Genomic DNA, 25,533 nt, shown 5'->3' on the forward strand with positions numbered 1-25,533 from the left:
CGACTCTAAGCAAACGATCTTAGTAGGCAGGTTCTATGTACACCAAGAGGCAAACAGGACGCCACGACCACTTCGAATATAATTTGAAACAGCAACCCATCGTGCTGCATTTGCCCCATATTGGGGGAATCAAAGTCATTTACGATGCAACATCTCCTTGCTTTGGTTTGGTGTGCCTGGGTTCATGAAATGTTGTTTCCCTCACTACATGTACCCTCCGAGTCAAGTCACGTGCGCTCGGGTGCGTAAAAATAGAAACTACAACGTCGCCCAAACGGGAGTGGCTGGGGTTCCATGTCCCTAAAATAGACGGCTCCTTTCACCATCGTCGACCCCAATTAACGGGTGCTCCATGCCGTGCCATGCCATAGCCACAACAAGCTCCATACCTTGTGCAGCAGCTTGCAGAATATACAGTCACCAGTCTCTCTCTCTCTCTCGCGCGCCCTCTCTCGACATCTTCGTCCAACCCCGTTGTCGCCCTCTGGTTGTTACCCTACCTAGATTACAACTACATAACTTACCCGTCTCCCATCCTTAAAATCATAACACTCCCCGTGTTAGCTTCATGTTACTACGCGTTTGACCGTCGAGCTGCATTGGATTCGCGTACTGGGGTCCGAGGGACAGCATGACCTTGAATTATCACCGAAAATGCAATGATTGCTCGCCCTTACCTTGCTCGTACCTCTCTTGAGGCGTTCTGAATGAACGCCGTCAGTCTGCTGTTTGCCGCTCAGCGAGGGCTAAGCTCCTGGACCGTACACATCGCATGAGCAACCAGGTCAGCGCCATCCGCCATCCGCCATCTGAACAAACCCTACCAAAAGCCCTCGACTCCCTATAAGGCAAGGGCGCCTTCTCCGATGGCTGTCACAATGAATACAAGTCACCCGGCAACCCCATCAACTATCACTATTGTATCCCCCTAGGGCCGTAGGCACCAGACCTGCCTTACCAGACAGAAGAGTAACAGAAACGACGATAGAAGACGCCTATGTCAGCTTCATTCTCCACTGTAACCCGGCAGTCCCCCTGGAGACGAATACGGGGGCTCTGAGGGAGTCGTTTCGGGCCCCGCCCAAGAGTGACGGCAAAACATTCAGCACATTCACTCTGTACGAGCTCATCAGCCAGCTCGAGACGAAGGAGCTCAAAACTTGGGCTGAGCTGGCATTAAGACTAGGCGTCACGCCACCTGATCAGGACAAGGGCCAGAGCTCGCAGAAAATACAGCAGTATGCTGTAAGACTCAAGGTAAGCCGTCCCCTGTGCCGTCCCCTGTGCTCGCAAGGGCCGCAAAACATCCAACTGACCAAGATAGCGATGGATGCATTCGATGCACCTGGACGCATTCTTCGATTACTTGATTGGTCGCAGTGAGCACGTATACTGGACTCAGATTCCTACAGATCCGGATCCAATCTGCGAAGGGGGCCGAGATGGTGTGGCGGCTGAGGATGACATGGCGTTGCGCGCCTTGCTACCTCAGATCCGCCCAAGGCGTGGTAGAAGAAAGCCCGAGGACGACTTGAACAAGTCTCCATCCCAAAGACCCAGGCTCTCACCTCCCCTGAGTGGCGAGACCCGGGCTACTGCGCCATGGACTGCCCATCCTGACAGCAGCCGCACCTTCATGTTCCCGCCACCCGACCAACTGAGATCCAGCATCCTGCCGGGACCCAACTCGACCTGGAATAACGATGCATCCCAAACGCCGCTCAGCGCTTATCCGCAGTCTGCCATGACTCCAGTGAATGGGAAATTCTGGGCAGATGAACCTCGTTCGGCGCTGACACCTTCGAGGGCAAAGCTGCTCAGTAAACGGCACGGTGCTAAGGTTGTTTCCTCTGCCTGGAGGAGCGGTGGCGCAGGTACAGGGGGTAAGACACGTGGTCGGCCGCCCATCAATCGTATCAGTGAAGGCACGCCTCTGGCAAGCGCAGATGTGAACCGATCATCTCAAAGTTTGATGGTCGATAGCGGTATCCCCGAGTCTGTACAGTCTGCCATAACCCCGACTATCGTATTCCCGCCACAACAAACGCCCACCTCAGCACCGGCTCCTACCTCGGCACCGAGTGACTCGATGCCGTCTCAAGCATCGCGCACTGCTCGCCCCGGCCGGCTGTCTCTTCAGGTCCCGGAGCGAGTTGGAGGCTCCGTTCGCCTTGCCACGCCTCCACCTCCACCTCCAGCATTTGGCGTCACCCATAGTCATGACCACGGGGACAGCACGATACAAACGATGGAAGCAGAGACCATATGGCCCACCCTGGGTGTCCCAGCACGCCCAGAAGGCGTTGCTGCCGTCCCTAGTGCGGAATCGCATGCGTTGAAGAAACCACCGATCGTGTTTGAATGTCCTGGCGGAGATAGGGAGAACATTGCAATAGTGGAGAGTTGGTTTGTGTCGGATATACTCGTTGCCGACTGGTATGATGCAAACGACAATAAGATCACCTCCTGTGGCGTGGACGAAGGCTTGGCTTTGGCAAAACAGATTATCAATGGCATGGCGAAGAAGGCGCCTAGCGCCGAGGTATTCCTTCTCAACGTCTCGGCCATTATGGGTGGCTGCCTGCTTCGGTCGAAAAATCGCCCGTCCATCAAACGCCTCGAAACAGGACCCGAGTACAACAGATATACGTGCCGATGGTATATCCAATACGGAACCCTAGTCAGTGATTATACATTGCACGAGACTCTGCCTCATGATACCTGGCAGAAGGACAGACGACGTGGTGAGAAGAACCCTGGCCAGGCGCGTACTGTCGAGGCGGAGGAGGATACCGCAGAGTTCTGGAAACAGAAGTACCAGGAGCTGCTGCATCAGCAAAGAGCGAACATCGACCAGGTTACAGACCTGCGTGTCCAAGTTTTCGAGGCTGTGAAAAAGAGCAGCGCATCCTGATTACACGATTTGCCCTAAGTAAAAGATAGGGCTTATAGAAAGGGGGGTTGGATGGGATGGGCCTTCGGTTGTGGCCATGATTCGGTTTTTTTCACCATGAGCATTGTAAGCTATATGATACCCTATATTTGTATTTGATGGGCTCTCTGACGCCTTGTTTTGTTTTTTCGAATTTTGGAAGCCAATATGATGGAGAATTTAAGATAATCAGGCCAGCTTGGCTACCTGCTGGCATTTGAAGGATGACAGATGTCGTTCGTGCAACAGCTTTCCGTCAGCTTACGATGTGACATGGCTGCATGCGTGACCGATGGATATATACATGTACCTGCCATTGAAGTCATGCTGTGAATATTGGAGCCGTTTGGCACAATTGTGTGGGTATCAGATCTGGCAGATTGGGGATTGCCTTGCCAGTGCTACGTGACCCTTCTGAGCTTGTGGGCAACCAAGATGGGGAGCCCACTTGCCCTCCCCATACCCGATGTGATACGACAAATTTTGGGTCTCTGCATTCCATCTTGGGATCCAGAGTTTGGCCGAACTGGCTGGCTGGAGGATGCTGGTAAGGCTTACACACCGGCAAAACGCACATCGATGTCAATCTTTTCAGCTTCGGGGCAATAGAGTACGAACATTATCCCGAGCCCGACAGGAGGTCAGGTCTGGCCAGGGCCTTGGATTGACAATCACCTGAACAATGCGAGCAAAAACAGGACGGAAGTCGGGGCCAGGCTTTGTGCAAGGACAGCTCAGGTCAAGTCACCGGCCACGCCGCCTGCAAGCTGCAATGCCACTGTAGCGGTGTTTTACGCATGAGGGGTGGGCAGGAAACATGAAAGACTGGGTGCGGGGGAAACTGGACTGGACTTTACTCAGCAGCACCCTTGATGACTGAATGACCTCGACTGATACACTTCCTTCCAATCAGCACCACGCCACAGTCCAAAGGGCATGATGAGCTGAAGCAAAATGCGGGGATGCCGCTGCTGACCATATCCGCGGGGAAGGTAAGCAAGGGAGTTTAGCACGCTGAAGATCACGGGGATGCTGTCTTTTGTTTGCCGGTGCTGTCGTACAGTGAGTGACTAGTAGTACTGCGTACATACATCCATTGGGGATAAGAGAATACTACTGCTAGGCATCTCCAACCACCAGGAACTACATGCCGTTGACATAGAAAGGGGCCCATAAGTTATAACAGTTCCGTGGGCTGCAACAAGCTTCCTCCAAGACCCGCACCAAGAAGCTAGTGAGGCTTATTTCATCCTTATTCGAACTCCCGGCCGGCTTGGCTACTTCCCAACGGGTAATGATAGACAAGCAGCCAGGCGGCCTCGCTCACAAGGTTCGTCTCTTCTTTGCCTCGACCCATGTTATTGGGAGTCGGAGTGATGGAGGGATGTTTGGTGTCATACCCATCCCAGCTTTGGTGGCGTCTGTCTGCAGAGCCGAAACCTAAACGACACCAGCAACTGGAACGCTCACACGGCGAGGCGGTGCCATCCATACGAGGAAGTCGTTCTCCGCACTTTCTCGTATCATCAGAACTCCCTGCCTTCGTCCCAGCATCTCATAAACCCCGCAGGTTTCATTCAGCCGATGGCCTCGACGTATTGGCGGACAGTCAGAGTACACAGCACGCAGGGCGGAGATTAGCTCTCTTCTTTTCTGGACTAATACCCTCGACAGTCGAAATTCCATCGACTCGTTCAAATTAGATAGTCTCCATGCTCGAGGCCAAGCAGTTGCCATTGTGACGTGAGGGTGGGAAGTATATGTACCTACCTAACCTAATTGGATGAAACAAAAATAAATAACAGCAACAGGTATGGCTCCAGATGCGAGAGATGATTGGACTGGCGCAAAGGCTACTTGATCCGCGGCACAGGCTGCATACTTCTAGGTAAGCCTCACTGCCTCAGTCTTTATGTATAGTATGTGTCATCCCACTTTAGACTTGCCACGGACAGCGCCGGCGTCGTCCAAGAACATGGCGTTTTCATCTTTTGACGACATCTTTGCCTTTCCAAGACCGCATATGTACCATACATCTTGAACTATCCCTGCCACCGAAAGCTGCCCGAATCCCTCAGGACTCACTGGGCTGCTTCCGCGTGGGCGGGACCGTGTGTATGCGTGTGGCTGAACACGGCAGTCTCACAATTAAATGAAGATGCCTTTGCGAGGCAGGCAGGCAGGCAGGCAGGCAGAATAATGGTCTCTGGTCGGCCAGGCTGAAAAGCCTCACACGCAATGACACAAACATGAGTTTGTTCGGTCCGAAGCTGCTGGTCGATCTCTCCCAGGCCGCACCAGGCCATCTACTTGCATTTGTGCGTTGTCGATCAGATGGTTACCGACCAAACGGGCGTAGAAAATATTCTGCCCGGTGTGTCTGCCTACTTACACACCCACCCTATCAAAGTAGGCCCTTCGCAGCTTCCGTAGTTGGTACAGATGTAGCTAAGGTAATGTGATCACTCAATGACAAGTCAAAGTCAAGAATGCCCTGGGATTGATCAATCATTACAGGGTTATTTAAAGAAGTACATCCCTAGCTTCTATTGGGTACATACATAGTATATGTTAGATAGATATGGTATTGGCGAGTTGCATATGATGGTGATACCACTGCCACCCATGGATCAATGATCCCACCCTCGACCCTGGTCCAGCCTTTCGCTCTACGCTGGTCGTATCACTGGAATTGGAAAAGCTGAAGGTACATGTGGTTTCTGCTTACGGTACATACATCGCGCAGTGGCTTCTGTTGATCAATTTTAGCGACTGTGAATGAATGCCTGCTCGACTTACAACAGACGGATTGACTCAGAGCTCCTCGTGTTCTGGTACAAGAGCTGAAGTTCTCCCCGCATTCTCGAGGAAGTGGACGCCCTTGAATTGAATTGTTTTCTTTCGGCGTGTTGACTCTGGGATTGGGCCAAGTTCCATTGTTTACCAACCTCACCACGCTCTGCGAGTTCCTTCCATCGGTCCTGGCGAAGCCGATCAACTTCCCTCTCGATACACTCTTCCTTCCTTGCAAGTGAAGTGCTCGCGCCTCCGGTACCAAGTCTCGCAACTGCGCACAAAATGGCCGATATCGAACCAGCTCCGGCGTAAGTCAACACCGTCCCGCAAAAAGACCTCTTGTACTCACATACCTGTCAGCTCGTCGCCGGCAGCTTATCGTCCACACTACGAAGTTGGCGGGGAGGCAGAGAAGGGACGTCGCGACTCGGTCGCAGTGGCCGACATTAACAAAAACGTCAACGCCAAGTAAGATTTCCGTACACTTTTAAAGCAGGAAAAAGACAAACCCCTAAACACATGTCGTGGCTGATATAATGCGGCCAGGATCTCGAACCCCCTCGCAGGCATCCCCGAGGCGAACTCTTAGCCAACGTCACCAAACTCGCAGAAGAGCAGGGCCTGACCGAGCACCTCCACGTCCTTCGCCAGGGCGCCCTCGTCGCCCAAGATCCCCAGAACTTCGAGGCCATTGACGGCGAGTACGCCCTGGACGAGACGCAAAGGATGCCCTGCACCAAGAGATCCTTCACAAGTGGCGTGTGCCGAAGCTGCTCTACCTGACAATCATCACTTGCTCCATTGGTGCCGCTGTCCAGGGATGGGACCAAGAAGGCAGCAACGGCGCAAATCTGAGCTTCCCTCTCGAATTCGGTATCGACGGGAAAGATGACCGCTCTGTGTTCTTGGTCGGGCTCATCAACTCTGCCCCTTATATTGGCTCTGCGTTCATTGGCTGCTGGATCTCTGATCCATTGAACAACTACTTGGGTCGCAAATGTGAGTTGCTCTTGGCCAGCCTATTCAATTGCAATCGACTTTGTCACTAACGCTCACCAGGGACCATCTTTCTGTCTGCAGTCGTCTGCTTGCTTACGCCGATCGGCGGTGCAGTTACTCAGAACTGGGAGCAACTCCTGGTCACGAGACTTCTCCTGGGTATCGGCATGGGTTTCAAGGCCTCGACTGTTCCCATCTTCGCCGCCGAGAACAGCCCGGCAGCTATTCGAGGCGCACTTGTCATGTGCTGGCAAATGTGGACTGCCTTCGGTATTTTCCTGGGAGTTTGCGCCAATCTTGTGGTTGGCAGAGTCCCGCACATTGCGTGGAGGCGTAAGTATCGTCTGCTCTCGGTGGTTTGCATCTGGCTAATTTCTTGGCTTAGTCCAAATTGGGTCTGCCTTCATTCCGGCAATCCCATTGTGTGTCCTGATCCCCTTCTGTCCCGAATCGCCGCGTTGGTTCATGAAGAAGAACCGGTATAAGGATGCATACAGATCACTTACGAAGCTGCGGAACAACCCCATCCAGGCGGCTCGAGATCTCAATGCCATCCACGCACAGCTGCTGGTAGAGCGCGAGGCCATTCATGGATCGACCTATGTTACTCGCTTTATTGAGTTGTTCACTGTCCCCCGCATACGACGTGCGACCCTGGCCTCATTCGTGGTCATGATCGCCCAGCAAATGTGCGGCATCAACATCATTGCGTTTTACTCGTCCACGGTGTTCAAAGAGGCCGGGACCGATGACTTCACTGCCTTACTCGCCTCGTTCGGCTTCGGTCTGGTCAACTTCGTCTTTGCCTGGCCCGCTATCTGGACCATTGATACCTTTGGTCGTCGATCGCTACTCTTGTTTACCTTCCCGAACATGGCCTGGTCCCTGCTCGCCGCCGGTCTCTGTAGTCTGATCCCTGGCACAGGAGGTGCGCATCTTGGGCTTGTTGCCTTGTTCATCTACATCTTCGCCGCTTTCTATTCTCCAGGCGAAGGCCCGGTGCCTTTCACGTACAGCGCCGAAGTCTTCCCTCTGTCGCACAGAGAAGTTGGCATGGCGTGGGCTGTGGCTACTTGTCTCTTCTGGGCGGCTGTGTTGTCCATCACGTTCCCCAAAATCCTGGCCTCGCTGGGTGTTGTTGTAAGTTTTGAACACCATCATTTTCGCGTTTTACCAAGCGCCGCCCCTATCTGGGTTTCTTTCGAGTGAAAACGTTGCTAATGCATTTGTCTGCGTTTCAGGGTGCCTTCTGTCTCTATGCGGGCTTCAACATCGTAGCTTTCTTCATGATCTTCCTGTGGTTGCCCGAGACGAAGCAGCGCACACTCGAGGAGCTCGACTACGTCTTCGCCGTGCCGACCAGGACCTTCATCCACTACAACACGACCAAGTGGGTTCCCTGGTTCATGAGGCGTTGGGTCCTCTTCCAAAAGGATGCCAAGCTGGAGCCGCTCTACCACTTTGATCGCCCGAGCCACAGCTCTGACTTGTCGGATGCCAAGGGCACCGCCGACTACACCGAGTCTGCTCCGTCTGCGAACAAGAACGTCTGGACCCATGATGAGGGCGATGAGAAGGCTACCACGGCCACGGGTGTTGATATTTAAGCCCCCCTATTCATCGCCTCCTCCTCGAACAGCATATTTCGTGTGTTATCGTTGTTGTTACAACTGGTAGAAGGAGATAAAGATGGCTTAATAACGGTTGACTCTGGAGAGAGCTCAATCGCTAATTTGTTGTGCGTTCGACTCTGTTCTGCAAACCGCTAGGAGCTAGCAAGCCTATGTTCCATTTCCAAAGGGATCCCGAATGATTCCTAGTGGGAATAGTGGTTCTTGTTCATTCTGATACCATTCGTTTGTTTTCCGAAATACCCCTTCATTTGCCTCCGTAGGGAATCTCTATATAGACAATCCCATTTTGACTCGCTGGTATGGCCTGTATCTCGTGAATCTTCTTTCTTGTCAGGAGTATGGACTATAGTTGCAGCAGGCGGGCGTTATATTCCAAGCTTCGGGAGACGAGGCAAACACCGACGCGATCGGGACAACGGCCTTCCACAAGAGACCTGGGTAGTCATGCAGCTGATATTCTACAGATTTATGTAGCTTGCGATACCAAAACGATCTAGATAGCTAAGGTAAACTTGCAAGAAGCATATGGCTCTCATCAGTAGTGATCAAGCTTAGGGGGATGCTGCGCCGGTGGCCCCCAGGATAATCCATCTCGAATTGTGAACCTGTATCTATATTGGCTAGCTCCATAGTACATTAGCTAGGAGTAGCAACTGTTGATCTAGACTACATAGGCGACTACCGAGGATTCTGCACCGTACAACTGCCCTCACGTTTCTTCTTTTTGTCAGATTCATAATCACTACCTCCCGGTTGCTTGAGGTCGTCTCAGGCAGAAGGAACACAAGAGCACACACACACATATATATACATACTATATGGTTATCACGAGTGAACTTGGGAACCCTCTACTCCCAATCCCCGCATACCACCGTCAGCGGTTCTTGTGGATCTGACCTGGACGGTGTTTTGCTTTCTCTCTAGTTGCACCAAGGGTTCTTCGATTAAGATGTGAGAGCAAAAATCACAAGAGGGGGGAGGGGGCGGGGGGCACTCGGCTAACACCAACCTCCACGAGTAGCGTCAAGAAGTTGATGCTCATTTGCTCTATCTTTTAAAGGGGATGGGTTCGACGCCCTGGGTACGGCATATATGAACGGAGGCACAGTGATTGAAACATGCAAGAGCACCACGTCAATAAGCCCTCTTATTAGATTAGGTACACATGACCCGGACTTGGATCTTACAAATTCACCGCACCACGGTTAAGATAAACCAGATTCTGGCCACAATTAGTCCATTACCGTGTTCACGTACACAACGATCAAGAACGTAACAAAACGGCCGCCGATTTGCTTAAAATTCCTCAATTCATATGCCAGAGCAAAACCCCGTACTTGCCAACTTCGCCAAACGACCCGAAATCACTGCCAAAAACAAATACAACCATTGTATATATGACAGTTCGCCTTTTTGCAATTCTGCTCTAGTACGCCGAAGTGGGCTAACAGGTGGTGAATGAGCATCAGACATGGTCTTCATATCTCCCTGCGGATGATTGGGGACGCATAGTCAATGTGGCTTGTGGCAGCCTTTAAGCGGCGGCAGGCGTCTTGCCCTTATCGGCAGAGGCGTCCTCCTCTCCCTCCAGAGCGGGCATATCGTCGTCATCTTCCTCCTCGTCCTCTTCCTCATCCTCCTCACCCATAGGGGCAGCACCACCGCCGAGCTTGGAGAAGTCGATGCCACCGAAGTCGCCACCGCCAGCACCTATTAAGAAATGCATATGTCAGTATACGGGTTCGAAAAGATTGTGCATTTTCAGAAATGTCAAGTTCGAGTGCGCCATTGCGCAGGATTTCACATACCACCCATGCCAGGCATGCCACCTAAAGAAAGAATATTAGCAAATAGTTACAGTTACAGGCAGTGTGCGCAGTTCAGGCGCGGGAAGCAGGTCCGAAAGGCAGGGGCCTCCGAAGAGTCCTGAAGCCAGGCGTGCTGAGCGGGATTTCACTTACCCATGCCACCAAAGTTGGAGAAATCCTCCTCGGGAGCCTCGTTCTGCTCGTCCTCATCGACCCACTTGTCAAAGTCGGTCTTGAGGAATTGGAGCTTCTTTGATTCCTTGAGCAGGCGCGGCCAGTACTCCTCCTTGAGCTCCTTCTTGCGCAGCTTGATCTCGATGTTGCGCGAAGTGTGGTTGATCTTGCTGTTCTCGACGTCGACCTCGCCGAAGAAGGCGAGCTCGAGGTGGTAGGTGGCCTTCTTGGTGTCGGAGAGACCCTTGAAGTTCAGGCTGTCGGACTTGAGGTCCAGCGTGAGGTTCTCCTTCTTCACATCGGGGACAACAATGGTGAGGTAGATGAAGTTCTTCTCGGGATCCGTGTTGGATGAGCGCTGGGCCCAGAGGACTGTTTGCAGGCAAGAATTGAGTCAGTCATGCGATGCGAATATCAGACGACCATGGTACGGCAATGTGGCAGTCACGAGCTGTGAGTCAAGCTATGCGAGGCGAGGCATGGACAGCTGCGCTGCGCTGCAAGCAGGCAGACAGCAGTGGAATCGTATGGAGAGGGTGGGGGTTGGAATTCGAGTGGCATGGAGCAGGACAACATACCTTCGGGGGTCAACATATCTTGAGACATCGTGACTGTGTGTGTAGGAGGAAAGAGATCTGGGGTATCGTGAAGTGAGAGTGGGAAAAGGCGGAGGAAGTCAAGATTGGCGCAGAAGAAAGATGCGACTGGTAGGATGGGTAGGTAGGGCAGCAGGTTGGGGGAATGAAGCTTGACGCAAAAGGTCAAGGTCGGAAACGAGGCCGTTGTCGAACAAGCGCGGGGCGAATCAGGGCGCAAATTGAGAAGGTCGTCACTGGAGACGGAGACGGACGGGGGACGGGCCTAGCTAAAAATACTCTGTACCTAATCTAATCAACAAACGATGGGAGAAAGGTGGAAGTTTTGTATGGTTTGGTCTAGCAGGAGGAGGGTGTTCGGTGTTTGGAAGCAGGTGGTTCTGTTTGTGTGCGTTTCTTTCTACGGTACAGAAGGGAATCGAATCGCTTTCTCTGTCTCTCCCAATCAATTCAATCCAATCAATATTGCGGTCAGTCTCTGTGTCGGTCCTGTCCTGTCCTGTCCTGCCAGAGTTTGTGAGGCTCCCGACTCTTCTCTTTTTGCAGCTAGCTGTCTTTGGAGGGGTGCTTGCTGCAGCGCAACTGTTGCGGTTTGCAAGGCCGCTGAGGGGTCCAATTGTCGTCTTCCCCCCCAAAAGCCAAAAGCCGATCCAGGTCGACCGTCGTCACATAGAACTTCCCAGAAGGCCTAAGAAGCCGCGGCGTGACAGGGCTGAGCGGGCCTCCTCCAGGTGGACAGGGTACTTGTAACAGGGTATGCAGCTTATGTGATGCTCGTTCTCGCACATCCAACCATACCATGCCCCATGCATATTTCGTTGGAAGGAACCAACAGCGAGCAGCTAGCATTGATCGATGTCTTTTTGGATCTAGAGCTAGCTAGCTGGTATAGTATATCTTGGTCCCCCTACATGTTTCTATCCATCTCTAAAATACATGTAGATTATACCCAATGCTTCACACGTTTGATGCAACGTGCTGTTGCTGAGAGGTCAAGATCCGGACAAACACCGTGCCTAATTGTACGTACCTTATGTACATATCTCTTTGCTGCTGGAGGATCTTTCGTCATAGGTACTCCGCTGTCTAATAACTTGAGGGCCATGTCGCCAACAATTATCACAAGCCACACATATATAATGTATCTACCTTAGGTACCTGATATGCGTATTCTTCCGTTTTAATTTTTACCTGTAACAGCCTGTCTGTCTGTCTCTCGGTTTGTCTCGTTGGACATTGATGCACCAGACACAAGAAGAGACGAGGCCCCAATGGCGGGGTAATAGTGCAATTAAAGGCCGGCCGGTCTCCATCATTCGTTCATCGACGAAGAGTGGTGATGTGCCTGGACCTTAAGGTTATCTTTGCTCTGGTCGACCGAACCAACCGCACTGGGCCAGTGGTCGGATATGAATGGGCCAGCCTTGGCACTTGACCAAGTACGTAAAGTAGGCAGCCAGGTTCCAGACTACCTCTAACATTTGATTGACCCTCAGGCGCTGTGCCTGTACCCAACCAACCACACGTCACACGTCAGATGCCGCACTCCCAAATACGCAATTGCATTCCGCATCCCGCATCCTGCGCATGATACGATAACCGTATCGCCAGACCGTCGCTGCTACCAGGCAACCCCCATTTGAGAGCAGGACAAAAAGAGAGACAGAGAGCTCCAGCCTCTACTTTAGCTCTCGCCCTTGTTCCTCCGACCAGCACACTTCGTAATCCTCCTATTCTCGGACTGCGCTGCGCAATTGCCGCAGCTGACTCTCCATCATGGAGAGTCTCAAGGCTTTGTTCGTGAAGCCGGACCCCAATGCCCAAGTACGCTTTCTCCCTGCTGTTGCACCTGAAGCAGTAGTCGAGCCCCCAAAGCGAATCACCATCTAACGTCAATTGGAATAGATGCGCAAATGCAACGCCCTCATTCGCTCCAACATCCGTAAACTCGACCGCGACATCAATTCGGTGAAAGCCGCCGAGATCAAAACCAAAAACTACATAGTGGCCGCCGACCGACGCGGCCAACGGAATCCGAGCCAGCAGAAGCAGGCCGCCAAGGAGGCCCGCGACTTCGCCCGGGAGCTGATCCGGGTGCGCAAGACATCAGCGCGCCTGACCACCTCCAAGGCCCAGCTCAACAGCGTCCAGATGCAGGTCAACGAGGCCTTCGCCGTGCGCAAGATCGAGGGCTCCATCAAGGCCAGCGTCGGCATCATGAAGGACGTCAACCGCCTCATCCGCTTGCCCGAGCTGGCCGGCACCATGCAGGAGCTGAGCGTCGAGCTCATCAAGGCCGGCGTCATCGAGGACATGGTCAGCGACACGCTGCCTGAGGACGGCCTGTTCGAAGACGAGGAGGACGAGGCCGAGGGCGAGGTCGATAAGGTACTCGGGGAGATCCTCAAGGGCAAGATGGAGAAGACGGGCACGCTGCCCAGCGCCCCGATTGCACAGGAGCCAGTCGCGGCCGAAGAGGAAGAAGAGGATCAGGAGGCCATGATGCAGATGAGGAACAGGCTCGAGGCTCTAAGGAGCTAGCCGCCCTGTATGCACTGGACACTTTTCTTGGGATGGCGTTGGGCGTTGTTTACAGGCCTAACATCCTCGTATATTGGACCTATGTAAACGGAGTTTTGTGGCCCGGTGTTGGCCAAGTATGGTATTCCTATCGAATTGGTGTTCTTATACACAAGAATGTGAGGCCAAAGGCATGGGTGAGCACGACCCCATTGAAAACAACCACACGTACCTACTACATAAGCGAGCCTGGGAGCCCTGAAGGGGTTCAAGACCTGCCAGCTTGTCATATGTTGATATTTGCATTGTTGGGATAAGTCTTTTTGGCTTATGCAAAAAACAACGCCATGTCCACTTCAGTGGCAGTCTATTATCCTGTTTGCTTGCGAAGAGTAGACGACGACCAGGAGTAAAGAACATGGTATATTTCCGCTAGGAGATAGAAGACTCGTGTGACGGCATCCAACACTCTCCTTAAACTCCTTTGTCTGGAGAACATGGCAAATACATACACTACTGAGCAGTTGGCGGCAATGTTTTTAAAACACTAAAGAATTCGACGAGTACTAAAATCTTGCGAATAACAAACTTGACCCCCTACATAACCAAATCCAATGTGGGAGCTCCCGGGGTAGTTTGCCTAAAACAATAGTATACATTTGCTATATACGTACCAGGGAACGGTATTAAATGAAGAAATCCACCTCTCTCGTATACAGCGACAATTCGATTACAACATGAAAAGTATTGAGAATCTCAAACGACAAGCATAGATCCTCCTAACCAACTATGTTATTCCCGTCGCCTGCCCCTTTTGGCTTATTAACCACAGTTATCATCTTTACAATGCAACAACAGCCCCAGCAACTCCCATGGCAGCGGCAACCATTATGTTCATAGCGCCGGTCTCTCGGGGCCACGGCGCAGCCGCCGCGTTGGCCGTTCCCGTAGCCACCACCTGCTTGCGGTCGCAGCCGGTGGCCGAGAAGGTCGAGTAGGCCGCGAGGACTGAGTCGAGCTTGCTGGTGGCGACGGCGGGCAGGGCCGTGCCGGGGCACTTGGTGGCGAGCGAGCGGATCTCGTCGCGGCGCGAGCTGAAGAAGTCGTAGTAGACGAGGTTGTAGGCGGTCCAGGCCGACGTCGCCGTCGAGGCCACCGAGACGCCGCAGATGTCGGACAGCGTCGTCGCGGGCATCACGGCCGACTGCACGATCGAGCTCAGCAGCATCGGCGGGGTGGGCATCGCGTTCAGCAGCGATGACTGCAGCGAGCTGCACTCGCTCGGCTCGGCCGTGTTGCTTGGGCTGGTGCCTGTGCCGGTGGGCGTCGCTTGGCGGGCGACGATGGCGGTGGCGGCGGCGGCGGGGACGGCGGGCGAGGCGTCGCGCTTGCAATCTTGGGCTGTCACTGCATTGGCGTGCAGGAGGGAGGCGACAAGGAGGGCGGTCTGGGAGAAATGCATCTTGGCTTACGGTGATGTGGTGTGAGTTCAGGGGTGGTGGCTGCAGTCTAGAGACTTGTAGACTTACGTAGATGTTGTGTGATGTATTTGGATCTTGTTGCTTAGAACTCAGGTGTGATGATGAGGTATTCCTCTCAGCCTGTCGGGTTCATCTCCTTTTATCTTCATCTTGCATCCTCATCGGCCGCGCTTTGGGCAGTGGCACGATGACGAAGCCAGGAACTTGCCACGGCCAAAGTATGGTCGTGACAAAGATAGGACCAAGCGCTAGGGACCTGTCGTAACTTTTATAGTTCATGGCTATTACAGTGGACCCGAGTATAGAATGCTCGTGGTTCAAGCCCCTATTTTGCATGGTGCAGGTATGGGCATATACTGTAACTACGGCCGCACCAATTAGAAAGTGTCCAAAATTAGATTGGCATTGTATCATGGAAGTTTATAAACGGTGTGTATCGCGACTTAGTGGGTAGTAGGAGGCAGGTACTGCTTAGTCACTGCGGGAATAAGCTTCTTCCTTCGCGATAATAGGATTCGTTGAGCCACGCAATGGCAAACAGGAAGCCTCGTGGTAGCCACGCACCTTCGAATACGTCAGGCCGCTAGATCTGAACGAGAACCATAATGCAAGAATGCAGCTGACAAAACTGTATCACCGCATTAACGCGAATCCCGCGGAATCAGATGTGTCCACCAGATGGCCACAGCATTAGCCGTTGCGTGTGTACGCCACCCGCCATGTGCTTGTTCCATCGGTCGCCCTCCAGGATTGGGATGTAGGAGAATATTGCGTCGAAATATACTTTCCCGAGCTGTCGTGACCCACGGTGCCTGTAGTAGCATGGGTATGGTGGCGATCCAAGTCCAACGAAAGTTTTGCCGACGACTATCGAGTCGACGACGTCGCCCTCCCTCGGCGCAGGCTGTGATCGGTGTAAGGACGATCATATCGATCGGATAGGGTCTTGTTCTAATCGGACTGCCACTTTTCAGGGTCGAACATTCTTTGTGACAAATGTGGTTTGTATTCATTGTTATCGTTATCACGTCAGAGCAGATTTTCCTAGATTTGATGTGGCTGCTTTCGCTTTCTCGCTCTCCAGGACCTCGTTGAGCACCCGAGCATAGTTTTGACTAACGTCCTCGGCTGCGTCCCCGATGTTCAAGCGCCGCAGCTGTGTTTCCAAGTCTGCCAACATCCAAGCCTGCCTGCCTCGTATGTCCGGATCCTGTATTGGGATCTTGGTCAGCTTTTCGGCTACCGCCATCATCCCCGCACGGTTGCTCCCATCCGTCGACGTCTTGAAGGCAAGATAAAGGTACCACTGCTCCAGGTGGGCGAACCGCTGCAGGGCGGCAGGCACCTGGCCAGAGCCCCCCGCCTGCGCCCGTTTCTTCATGAAGTAGGCCATGGTCTGCTGTAAGCCGGCGTATATGGACGTCCAACTCAGCCCGGGTTGCTTTTCGATGTCTCTGAGCACCGCGTGGCACTTTGCTATGGCCGTCTGCCGATCGATCAGACCTTCATCGGCTAATGAGGTTAGAAGCCTCGACCGGAGCTGCAGGTTCTCCATCGCAAAATGAGTGCAGTCTGGCCGCTGGCTGGCTATACTGTCGAGATAGGACATAATAAAATGCTGGGCATACTCCTGTACCTGGTTTGGCTTCATGCGCCGTATCTTCTCCATTACAAGGCTCAGGGGATGGAAGTTGCCATTTATAATCTTACACAACTCGTGGATGTACCCGACCAAGGATTTGGCCAGGTCCGGATGATCGACGAATAAGCGACATATAACGAGGTATGTATATATGAATAGGCGCGGATCTTCGTCTTTCAGAAACTGCTTGTATTGGTCAAGGCATTGACCGAATTTCTGGAACGCTTGGGTCGTCTGGCCCGTCTGCAGCTCTGTGCGGACCTGGCCCAAAGAGTTGTTCCAGAAAATGAGCCGGTAGGTGTAGTCGTAGTTCTTAACCGTACCGCTGGTGTCCCATAGCCCTCCCTGGAACGATCCTATTACCCAGTCCCTCAGTATCCACATGCACTCCTCGGGAAGACGAATAGCATCTGGCGTGGATATGATACTTGGCTCGGGCGGTGGCGTTAACCGGGACACGGCACTGACCATCTTGGCCACGCGGCCTGTACCGGAGGACGCCTTTAGGCCTGGACGTTTTGTTCGGCGTAAATATGTCTTGACCCTGCGAGGGTCGACTTGCCGGCCCTCAATCAACACCTGTGGCGTAGATGCGGGCGCCGGCTCGTCGGTCTGGTCCTGCTGGAGCAGCTGCGAGACTTGTTCATATCGCAGGTTCTTCTGCAGACCCCAACGCTTGAACCGGGCCTTGTACATCTTTTTTCTTCCCTTTGAAGTCAGCCTGGGCAACAGATTCAAGACCAAAGACTCAGCCAGAAGACATACGTTGCGAGGAAGCCATGCTTGTTGAGCATGCTGTTCATCACCTTCTCCAGAGTCATGTCCTCGACCTCGTACAGATGCGTGATGGTCCCGCGGTAGACGTCCCAGTCGTCGCTCGATGCCCACCTGGGCGGCGCGATACTGCTAGTCGACACCTCTGGCGCGGACATGGTGGATCAACGTGTCGACCGCGCCGTCCCCAGTTTCCTCCTGGGTGGAGGAGGCCTGGTTGGGTATATATTATATGATTGGCCGCATGCGCCCCGGGAGGCAGCGTGCTCTCGGGTAAGGCCTGCGGCTGAACGGGCGATGACGTTACAATGGCCGCCAAGCCAATCCATTTGACCCTGTCAGCTGAAAGGGCTGAGGATCGATATAGCTGCTCCACAAGCTTATATCGCTGCTGACTGCATAGGTATGGCAGGTGGGAAGACAGAGAGCAGGGTTGCAAGAATCGAGGATAGTAATCATTCGAAAACCTCACCCGTGACTCTGCAGAGAGGGAAGGGAAGGATGGATCCAGACCCGGGGCCACAGATGCACACCTTCAAGAAAGTCGAGCCTTGCTTCGGAAGTGGTGAGTCTGTCTTTGAACTGGGTGAGACAGGCAACGTGGCTTGGACCCTTTATGAGCCCCGCGCCCAACCCCCTGCAGGTTCTGGACTATATGATTGGTATCACCACGACGCCATCCCTTTCCCTTCCCGCGCCTCATTCCGAAGGGCAATCGCTGCAGCCGGCCGAGATCTCTTTCTCGCGCGGGAAACCCTTGGACCTAATCCATACGACTGTCGCACAACCTTAGCTCGAGCTGCCGAGGAGAAAGTCCTTGAGCCACTCGTTCATGGCCTTGCCTGCTTAGTCTGCTGGTTAGTGTCAGTTCCCCTAGTGCGAAGTCCGCTAGCTGAAAAAGAGGCCTGGAGCACGCAGCCAATTGGGTATTCGGAATTAGGATGCAGGGCCCTTTTCTCTTTCGAAACTGTGCCTATGATGTCCAACATCATCGGGTCAGTGGCGTCTCTCCAAACCTGCTTTCTGTGCAGATATGCGAGTTGCCCAACCGTGGCCGCGGCCTGTCTGGCTTGCATACGACAGGGACTTGAAGACCGTAAGGCGAACAAACATGGCATCAGCCCGCTGTGTCGAATCGCCAGCGAGGATTGTCCGCTGAAAGAAGGTCAAATCGTACGCTTCAGAGGGCTCTCTCAGTCCCTGTGTCGTTATAGTAGCCATCTTCGGGCTGCGTGTGAGGAAGCCACAGCGCTTCCGCTCGCATGGCGCGAATAACGTGGTGCATATAGACTCAACTTGGCAGCCACTCGTTGCTTGTTGGCACTGCCATCCAACCACTCGATGGGCATGTAGAAAGAAGCAACTACGGAAGTACGCCTCCCAGTAATGACATCGTCTTGACTCACCACATAACCTAGGAGAATCTATAGAGAATGGACCACACAAAGCCAGTGCATTTATTAGCAATATTAAGAGCATCTCTCTCTCTCTTGTTCGTGGCGCTATTAGGTAAAGGGTCATAAGGGTCATACTTGGACCATCTCGGATTTCTGTCTCGGATTTGAGGAGACCTGCTCCATGATGGCGTTTAGTACGCCTCTAGCCGCGCCCCGGCACTTCCACTGTCAGACTTGCAGACCTAGCCACGCCGACGAGGCCGCAAGTAGCCAAGGGCACTCAATTTCATGCACCTAGCAGCGGTTTGAAGCGCTCGATCGTCCGGGCAAAATTCCGCATAGTCATCGAGAGGGTGAGGGTGAGGGCGAGGGCGAGGGTGAGGTCATAAAAAAATTGTTGCCGTTAGTGAGCACTCCAAGCTCGCCATTGTGCGGCGGCGCCGAGTGTTCGGGTCGCATTGACAGGAGCACCCCTAGAAGCGATCCATTAACTCCTGTCTCCCTTTAACTCCTCAGAGCACCTCTCCGTGTCTCCGTGTACGTGCGCGTGCGGGTACGATCTCTGCCGGGTGCGGTGAAGAGTCAAGAGCTGCGATCCTTTCCAGAACTCAGGAGTCGCAGGCACGAGAGAGCGCGGAAAGCCGCATTTTCCGTGAGCGACTCTTCTGCTCTCCACCGCGCGTTTCTATTCCTGTCGCGGTTTTGTCCTCTTTTCTCGTATTGTAGGGATATTGTAGGGATGCTTTTATCAGTTCTGCCCCTCGGCCCGTAAAACGCTAGGACACGCCGGTAGTTCACCAGCAGGTCAGTGGGAGTTCGCAGCGGTTTGGCTCCACTAACGCTCCCTACAGGGCCCACAGCATTTCCCGGGAGAGATTTCTGGTGTCAATTGCGCTGTCGGATCTCTTGGTAATTTCATTATCTGCCTAGCCTTACCAGCTTCAATGCCAATTTGCTTCTGCATGAAGGTCCATGTACCGCCAGGGCCAAGGGGGCCCGTAGCATCGACAGCCTACTCAGTCTTATCTTATGGGCTTTGCAAGATCATTTCCGCACCGCAAGAATCGGTCTAGTCGGCCAACTCTGCTGCCCAAGATCCGGGCGGGCTCGAACGCATCACAGCTCCCGTCAACAGCTGATGGACGAGCAGCCGCAGTGGTTGACTCCTTTGTCTACCATGGTCGCCATGGCTTTATTCAATACCGGATGGGTATTATTTGCCTGGTGCTGTCTCCATCCCTTGCAAAACCCACCGCGTTCTGCCCTTGCGTATACGAGGCCACTAGTGTAAATAGGGCGAGCGAACACATGGGCAGGTGCCGATCTTAGCTGAATGGATCCAGCCTTCATATGTATAGAACTGGTTCGGTATGACAACCCTGTAGGTGTGATTCCGTCGGTACGAGCTGGCCGCCGCTTGGTAGCATTCGGGGATTTGTTAGGCACAGCTGCGGCAGAGCGTGCAGACCTCGAGCCTTGTCGTACCAGCTGAAGGGAAGCGGCGTGGAGCAGCCGGCAGCGAAGATATATAGCAAGGACTGCCCGCCTAGTCAGGAAGACGTTTGCTTGCCACACGCTCCTCACCATCACACTCGTTGCCCATCATGAGGTCCTCTTCTAACACCCTCCTTCAGTTCCTGAGCCTCGCCGTTCTTGGCGCCGCCTATCCTACCAACACTAGCCCCAACGGCTCTGGTGACTGGACCACCGAGAAGTACGATGCCATCATCGTCGGTGCCGGTACTACCGGTATCATTGTCGCCGACAGGCTGAGTGAGGCCGGCAAGAAGACGCTGCTTCTTGAGCTTGGAGGTGCTTCATACAGCATCGTCGGTGGCGAGGAGAAGCCAGCCTGGCTGGACGGAACCGGCCTTAGCAGAGTCGATGTTCCCGGCTTGTGTAAGTTTGGCAGTTAGCTGCCATCTACGCCTAGCCATTGTACTGACTTTTGTTATAGACAGCACCATTTTCAGCCATCCCTCCGACATGATTTGCGATGCCGATACCGTGTTGGGCTACCAGGCTTGCACCGTTGGTGGCAACAGTGCTATCAACGCTGGCTTGTACTTCCAGCCTCCGGATTCCGATTGGGATGAATTCCACCCCGATGGCTGGAAGAGCGCCGATGTCAAGGATGCTACTCAGCGTCTGCTTGCTCGCCAGCCTGCCATCACTCAATGCTCCACTGATGGAAAGTTCTACCTTGAGTCCGCCTTCGATGCTGCCAAGGAGTGGATCGTCGACGGCGCCGGTTTCAAGAACGTCGGCATCAACGATGAGTACAACAACAAGGACAATGTCTTCGGTCGTACCGAGTACAACTACATCGACGGCCAGCGTGGCGGTCCCACCCGGACCTACCTGCAGACCGCTCTGAAGCGAAGCAACTTCCGCCTCCAGACTGGCGTCCGCGTCAAGTACATTAACCACGTTGCCGGAGCGGCCAGCGGTGTCACGGCAGTTGTCGACGGCAAAACCGTGGAGATCTCGGTCGCCACTGGCGGTCGTGTTGTCCTCTCTGCCGGTGCTCTTTCGTCGCCCGGTCTCCTGATGCACTCCGGTATTGGCCCCCTGGATACGCTGACCCGCATGGCCACCGCCAACTTCACACCTTACACCGTTGCCAACTGGGTTCCTCAGCCCGCTGTCGGTGAAGGCTTGTTCGATAACCCCAACACCTTCATCCAGATGTCCAGCCCGTCTGTCAAGGCCGAGCTCTACGACTATGATTCTCCTTCCGAGGAGGACAAGGAGAACTACATCAAGTCTCGCAGTGGCACCTACGCTTTTGCTTCGCAGAGCTCGGTCTTCTGGGGCTTCATCGACCACGAGGATGGCACCAAGGGTGGCTGCCAGGGTACCATTGCCTCCACCGGACACGGTGAATTCACCGATAACCATACCATTACCCTGAACATCTACGGTACCTCCGGCATGGCCACTCTCGGCCGCGTCACCCTTTCTGACGACGGCAAGTTTGTCCCCGGCTACAGCGACGGCATCTACTACAAGGATCCCCGTGACGCCAACGACATTGCCAAGTTCATCTACAACATCTTCCAGGCCCTGCCCCCTCGACGCCCGACCAGCCCGCCAAGGAGGGCCTGACGCCCCTGAACATGAACCAGAACTGGACCGTTGCCGAGATCGAGAAGTACATCACGACACCCTCGGACTACGCCGTCGGCGCCGTCAACCACTGGTCCAGCTCGTGCCGCATTGGCAAGTGCGTCGACACCGACACCACGGTCATCGGCACCCAGAACATCCACGTCATCGACGCGTCCATTGTCGCGCCCCTGACTGTCAACCCCCAGTTCGGCGCCATGGTCGCCGGTGAGAAGGGTGCCGATAGAGTTCTGGCTCTTATGAAGTAAATTAAGAATAATGTCGCGAGATAGTAATGTGTATATAATGTAGCGTCTCGGCTATCGCTTTTGGTATGGATCAAAAGGCTCCTTGTATATAGAATCTGATACCCCTTCATTATATGATAATTAGTAATGATTTACTGATCCTTCTTTTCGCACCTCTCTGTAACGACACGGCAAAGTGATATTCGCTCTTTTGACAGAGCAACACGCATTGGTTCTTTGGCCGCTTGGTACTGGTCAAGGTGCCAGCGTGGAAGTCTGAGGATTGGTTTCACAGGCGGGTAGTCTCCGTATCCGTATCCGATCAAGGGGGCGTGATGTGACTTCCCGCCACAATTAATAGAAATCTAAATCATTGGTTGGATGGACTGAGGGTGGGATTCTCAGCTCGCCAGAAGGCAAGACATTGCATTGACATCGAGCCGTGAATTATGGCCATCGGCTGAAGCTCGAGTCTCGACACCTCGTGGCGTTGATGTGTCTCATATATTCTCGGTCCTGGACAGTTCTGATGGTGCGCCTCATGCCAGATTCGGGGAACACGGGCGGCGCTATAGACAAGGTCGGAATATTCTGCAGCATCGACTGGCCCGGAATCATTTGGCTGGTTGGTTGCATATTCGTGGCATGGCTGACTTCGCGGCCTCCTTCCCCGCCAAGTCTGGGCCTATGAGCCACCTTACGAATATCACGGTTCGCAGTGGGGCCTAGATCATGGCTGAGATTATGAAGGCTTCTAGAACAATAATCTGTATATTAGCTGGGGTTCATCACAATGGCTTCAGCGGCATGACACTGACGGCCCAAGTATTCTGTCTATAAAGGACACGACCTGCTGCACCTTCTTCCAGCAGACGGACAGCATGGCATCATCCCAATCAACTTATAATTCAACTTCAACTTTCAACTAGCCACAATGACGAGCGACGGAACTCACCACCAAGGGTTTTTCCAGACAGACATCCAGCAGACGGGCTTCATCGACACGCGCACTCATGTTGCAACTAAGCGGATCATCATCTGCTGCGATGGCACCTGGCAGTCCTCGGTGTCGGGACTCAAGAACATCCCGTCCAACATCACCCGGCTCTCCCGCGCCATCTCCCGCAGCGGCAAGGGCAGCGACGGGCGGGAGATGCAGCAGGTCGTCTACTACGACGCCGGCATCGGCACGGGCGTCCTGAGCAGCCACGAGAAGAACCTCGAGGGCGGCTTCGGCGTCGGCTTCGTCGGCAACGTCATCGAGGCCTACAACTTCATCGTGCTCAACTACGAGCTCGGCGACGAGGTCTTCTGCTTCGGGTTCTCGCGGGGCGCGTACACGGCGCGCGCCGTCGCCGGCCTCGTCAATGATATCGGCGTCATCTCGCCGCGCCATATGCAGGACTTCCCGGACCTGTATGAGTTGTACCATAAAAATAAGGAGAGCCACGGCTTCCGCAAGTCGAGGGCTTATAGGGAGTGGGTCAATGGCAAGCTGGCAGCTGATCAACCGTCACAGGCTCAGGAGGGTGGCTTTCAAGAGGCGCATCGCTACGAAAAGCCCCCGCATGCCTCGGCGCCGGAGGCTTCCAGGGTAGTGCAAGTTGTGGGCGTGTTCGATACAGTGGGAAGCCTCGGTATCCCTGACATGGCATGGACTCAGGGCAACCTGAAATGGCTCGAGAAATTCGTGGGAATCCCGGATCCTGGTTTCCACAACGTCGCTCTCAGCCCCTGTAAGTCATGCATCAATAACTGCTCGGATATCCATGCACCAACCAAGGTCTTGAATTGACCCCTTGTATAGACATCAGACACGCCTTCCATGCTCTTGCTCTGGATGAGCGAAGAGGCCCGTTCTCGCCTAGTCTTTGGCACTTTCCTGCCGAGGGCGACCTCGCTGCTAGACAGCCTGTCCCTAAGAGGACCCACGAGGAGATCATGAAGGCATGGTCGGATGTCCAGGCGGCCAAGAATCCGGCAGATGAACAGGTCTCTCAAGCTTGGTCGGATATGATCGACTGCGAGATGTACGAGGAACTCAATGGGACCGACTCCGAACTGCTCCAGGTCTGGTTCCCTGGCGTCCACATCAACGTGGGAGGTGGCAGCGATGATTTGCTAAAGGAATGGAAAGGCGACTTTGAACGTGGGTTACCAGTTACCTTGTTGCTTCGACTTAAGGATAACGAATATGAACTGACTGACCCGGGACAGAAATTGCCATGATTTCATTCGCCTGGATGTGCGAGCAGGTCGCACCTTATCTCCAGCTCGACGTTGACCTCCGCAGTCTGGCTGAAGCGGCGGTAGAAGACCGCGTCACCCTCATCAAGCCCGTCTTGGACCGCATTGCCCATGGGGAGAAAGACTTCGGCAGCAACTGGCTCACCCGCAAGGGCTGGGAGGCGCTCGACTGGAGCGGGCTGAAGAAGGCGCAGCTGAAGCACGTGGCCAACGACGTCGTCAACGGCTGGGCCACGGGCCCCATCGTCGACAGCTTCAGCGGCACCATGACGCTCGCGGGGGCAGTCAACCGCACGCCCGGGCGGTACGGCGAGTACAAGGAAAAAGGCAAGAGCCCCGTCAATCTCGGCAAGACGCACGAGATGATCCACCCGTCGGTCGAGTACCGCATGCGGAAGAAGAAGACCGCGACGCCGCGGTACGACCCGGAGGGCCTGAAGGGGTTCCGGCGCGATGTGCGCAGGGCTGCGGACGAGGGGCTGTACGAGTGGACGGGCTCGGGGAGGTCGGGGTATGAATGGACCAAGACTGGCAAGACCAAGGAGGGCGGCGAGGCCGTTGAGGTGCTGATTCCGGAGTATCTTATCAAGCCCGAGGACGTGTTCTCTCGCTACGTGGCGATGCAGGACTCATTGGGGGTGGAGGGCACGGCTTCGGACTTCATTGGCGAGATTGACAAGGCTGTGGGTAAATAAGGGAGGCAGACATGTTGGATAACAGAACGACCGACAAGAATGAATGATTCGAAACGGACACCATAAGGAACTTCGGGTTCTAAGGGACAATAGCATCATGAGATCGTATCCTACACACGTCGCTCGAAAACATGGGAGGTTACACGAGTTGACACAATAACCCACTCCCTATTAACAAACATCGTTACACGTGTTCGATCCCCTGAAACTATAGAATGCCTTCACTCAAGGCAAGGTGTACTTGTGATGGCAAAGGCACCGCGTGGGTCGCCACTGGTGCATGCATTTCAGGAAAAGGGGGTGAGGGATGCAGCTGCCAAACTGTGAATAGAATCGCATCACTTAACACAGAGCCGATATTTCTGTATCTTCGAATTAACGTCGTGCTTCTAAGTATGATAAAAAAATGATCTAACGTGGTTTACCATTGAGTGGTCCGTATTATTGAGTGGTTTTACCCTCACTATTTCTTGACCTTAATT

At 53.8% G+C, this 25,533-nt stretch overlaps 9 protein-coding genes across 9 annotated transcripts; 5 read left to right on the forward strand and 4 right to left on the reverse strand.

Moving 5' to 3' along the window:
* Positions 1-878: 878 nt before the first annotated feature.
* On the forward strand, positions 879-2,914 carry PG997_001067 (ARS binding protein 2; the record flags this gene model as incomplete). Its single annotated transcript, XM_066805382.1, has 3 exons — positions 879-888; positions 941-1,257; positions 1,325-2,914. 3 exons carry the CDS (start codon positions 879-881, stop codon positions 2,912-2,914), a joined length of 1,917 nt encoding a protein of 638 aa, XP_066675155.1.
* A 3,096-nt stretch (positions 2,915-6,010) lies between these two features.
* Positions 6,011-8,334, forward strand: PG997_001068 (uncharacterized protein; the record flags this gene model as incomplete). The annotated part of the gene is made up of 7 exons (XM_066805383.1): positions 6,011-6,036; positions 6,089-6,196; positions 6,295-6,487; positions 6,547-6,727; positions 6,788-7,060; positions 7,113-7,867; positions 7,969-8,334. 7 exons carry the CDS (start codon positions 6,011-6,013, stop codon positions 8,332-8,334), a joined length of 1,902 nt encoding a protein of 633 aa, XP_066675156.1.
* Positions 8,335-9,895: 1,561 nt separating this feature from the next.
* On the reverse strand, positions 9,896-10,949 carry PG997_001069 (uncharacterized protein; the record flags this gene model as incomplete). The annotated part of the gene is made up of 3 exons (XM_066805384.1): positions 9,896-10,071; positions 10,323-10,715; positions 10,922-10,949. 3 exons carry the CDS (start codon positions 10,947-10,949, stop codon positions 9,896-9,898), a joined length of 597 nt encoding a protein of 198 aa, XP_066675157.1.
* A 1,708-nt stretch (positions 10,950-12,657) lies between these two features.
* PG997_001070 (Snf7 family protein) lies at positions 12,658-13,480 on the forward strand (the record flags this gene model as incomplete). Its single annotated transcript, XM_066805385.1, has 2 exons — positions 12,658-12,763; positions 12,845-13,480. The coding sequence occupies exons 1-2, from the start codon at positions 12,716-12,718 to the stop codon at positions 13,478-13,480; spliced, it is 684 nt and encodes a 227-aa protein (XP_066675158.1). The 5' UTR covers positions 12,658-12,715.
* Positions 13,481-14,300: 820 nt separating this feature from the next.
* PG997_001071 (uncharacterized protein) lies at positions 14,301-14,921 on the reverse strand (the record flags this gene model as incomplete). The annotated part of the gene is made up of 1 exon (XM_066805386.1): positions 14,301-14,921. One exon carries the CDS (start codon positions 14,919-14,921, stop codon positions 14,301-14,303), a length of 621 nt encoding a protein of 206 aa, XP_066675159.1.
* Positions 14,922-15,964: 1,043 nt separating this feature from the next.
* Positions 15,965-17,514, reverse strand: PG997_001072 (uncharacterized protein; the record flags this gene model as incomplete). Its single annotated transcript, XM_066805387.1, has 2 exons — positions 15,965-17,285; positions 17,348-17,514. 2 exons carry the CDS (start codon positions 17,512-17,514, stop codon positions 15,965-15,967), a joined length of 1,488 nt encoding a protein of 495 aa, XP_066675160.1.
* An 838-nt stretch (positions 17,515-18,352) lies between these two features.
* PG997_001073 (uncharacterized protein) lies at positions 18,353-18,936 on the reverse strand (the record flags this gene model as incomplete). The annotated part of the gene is made up of 2 exons (XM_066805388.1): positions 18,353-18,556; positions 18,889-18,936. 2 exons carry the CDS (start codon positions 18,934-18,936, stop codon positions 18,353-18,355), a joined length of 252 nt encoding a protein of 83 aa, XP_066675161.1.
* A 1,421-nt stretch (positions 18,937-20,357) lies between these two features.
* Positions 20,358-22,130, forward strand: PG997_001074 (Cellobiose dehydrogenase; the record flags this gene model as incomplete). The annotated part of the gene is made up of 3 exons (XM_066805389.1): positions 20,358-20,652; positions 20,711-21,816; positions 21,843-22,130. The coding sequence occupies 3 exons, from the start codon at positions 20,358-20,360 to the stop codon at positions 22,128-22,130; spliced, it is 1,689 nt and encodes a 562-aa protein (XP_066675162.1).
* A 913-nt stretch (positions 22,131-23,043) lies between these two features.
* Positions 23,044-25,051, forward strand: PG997_001075 (uncharacterized protein; the record flags this gene model as incomplete). The annotated part of the gene is made up of 3 exons (XM_066805390.1): positions 23,044-23,845; positions 23,917-24,258; positions 24,327-25,051. 3 exons carry the CDS (start codon positions 23,044-23,046, stop codon positions 25,049-25,051), a joined length of 1,869 nt encoding a protein of 622 aa, XP_066675163.1.
* Positions 25,052-25,533: the final 482 nt, after the last annotated feature.

This window comes from Apiospora hydei (assembly GCF_038363865.1).
Source record: "Apiospora hydei strain CBS 114990 chromosome Unknown utg000002l_segment0_segment0, whole genome shotgun sequence".
NCBI classification, from domain to species: domain Eukaryota; kingdom Fungi; phylum Ascomycota; class Sordariomycetes; order Amphisphaeriales; family Apiosporaceae; genus Apiospora; species Apiospora hydei.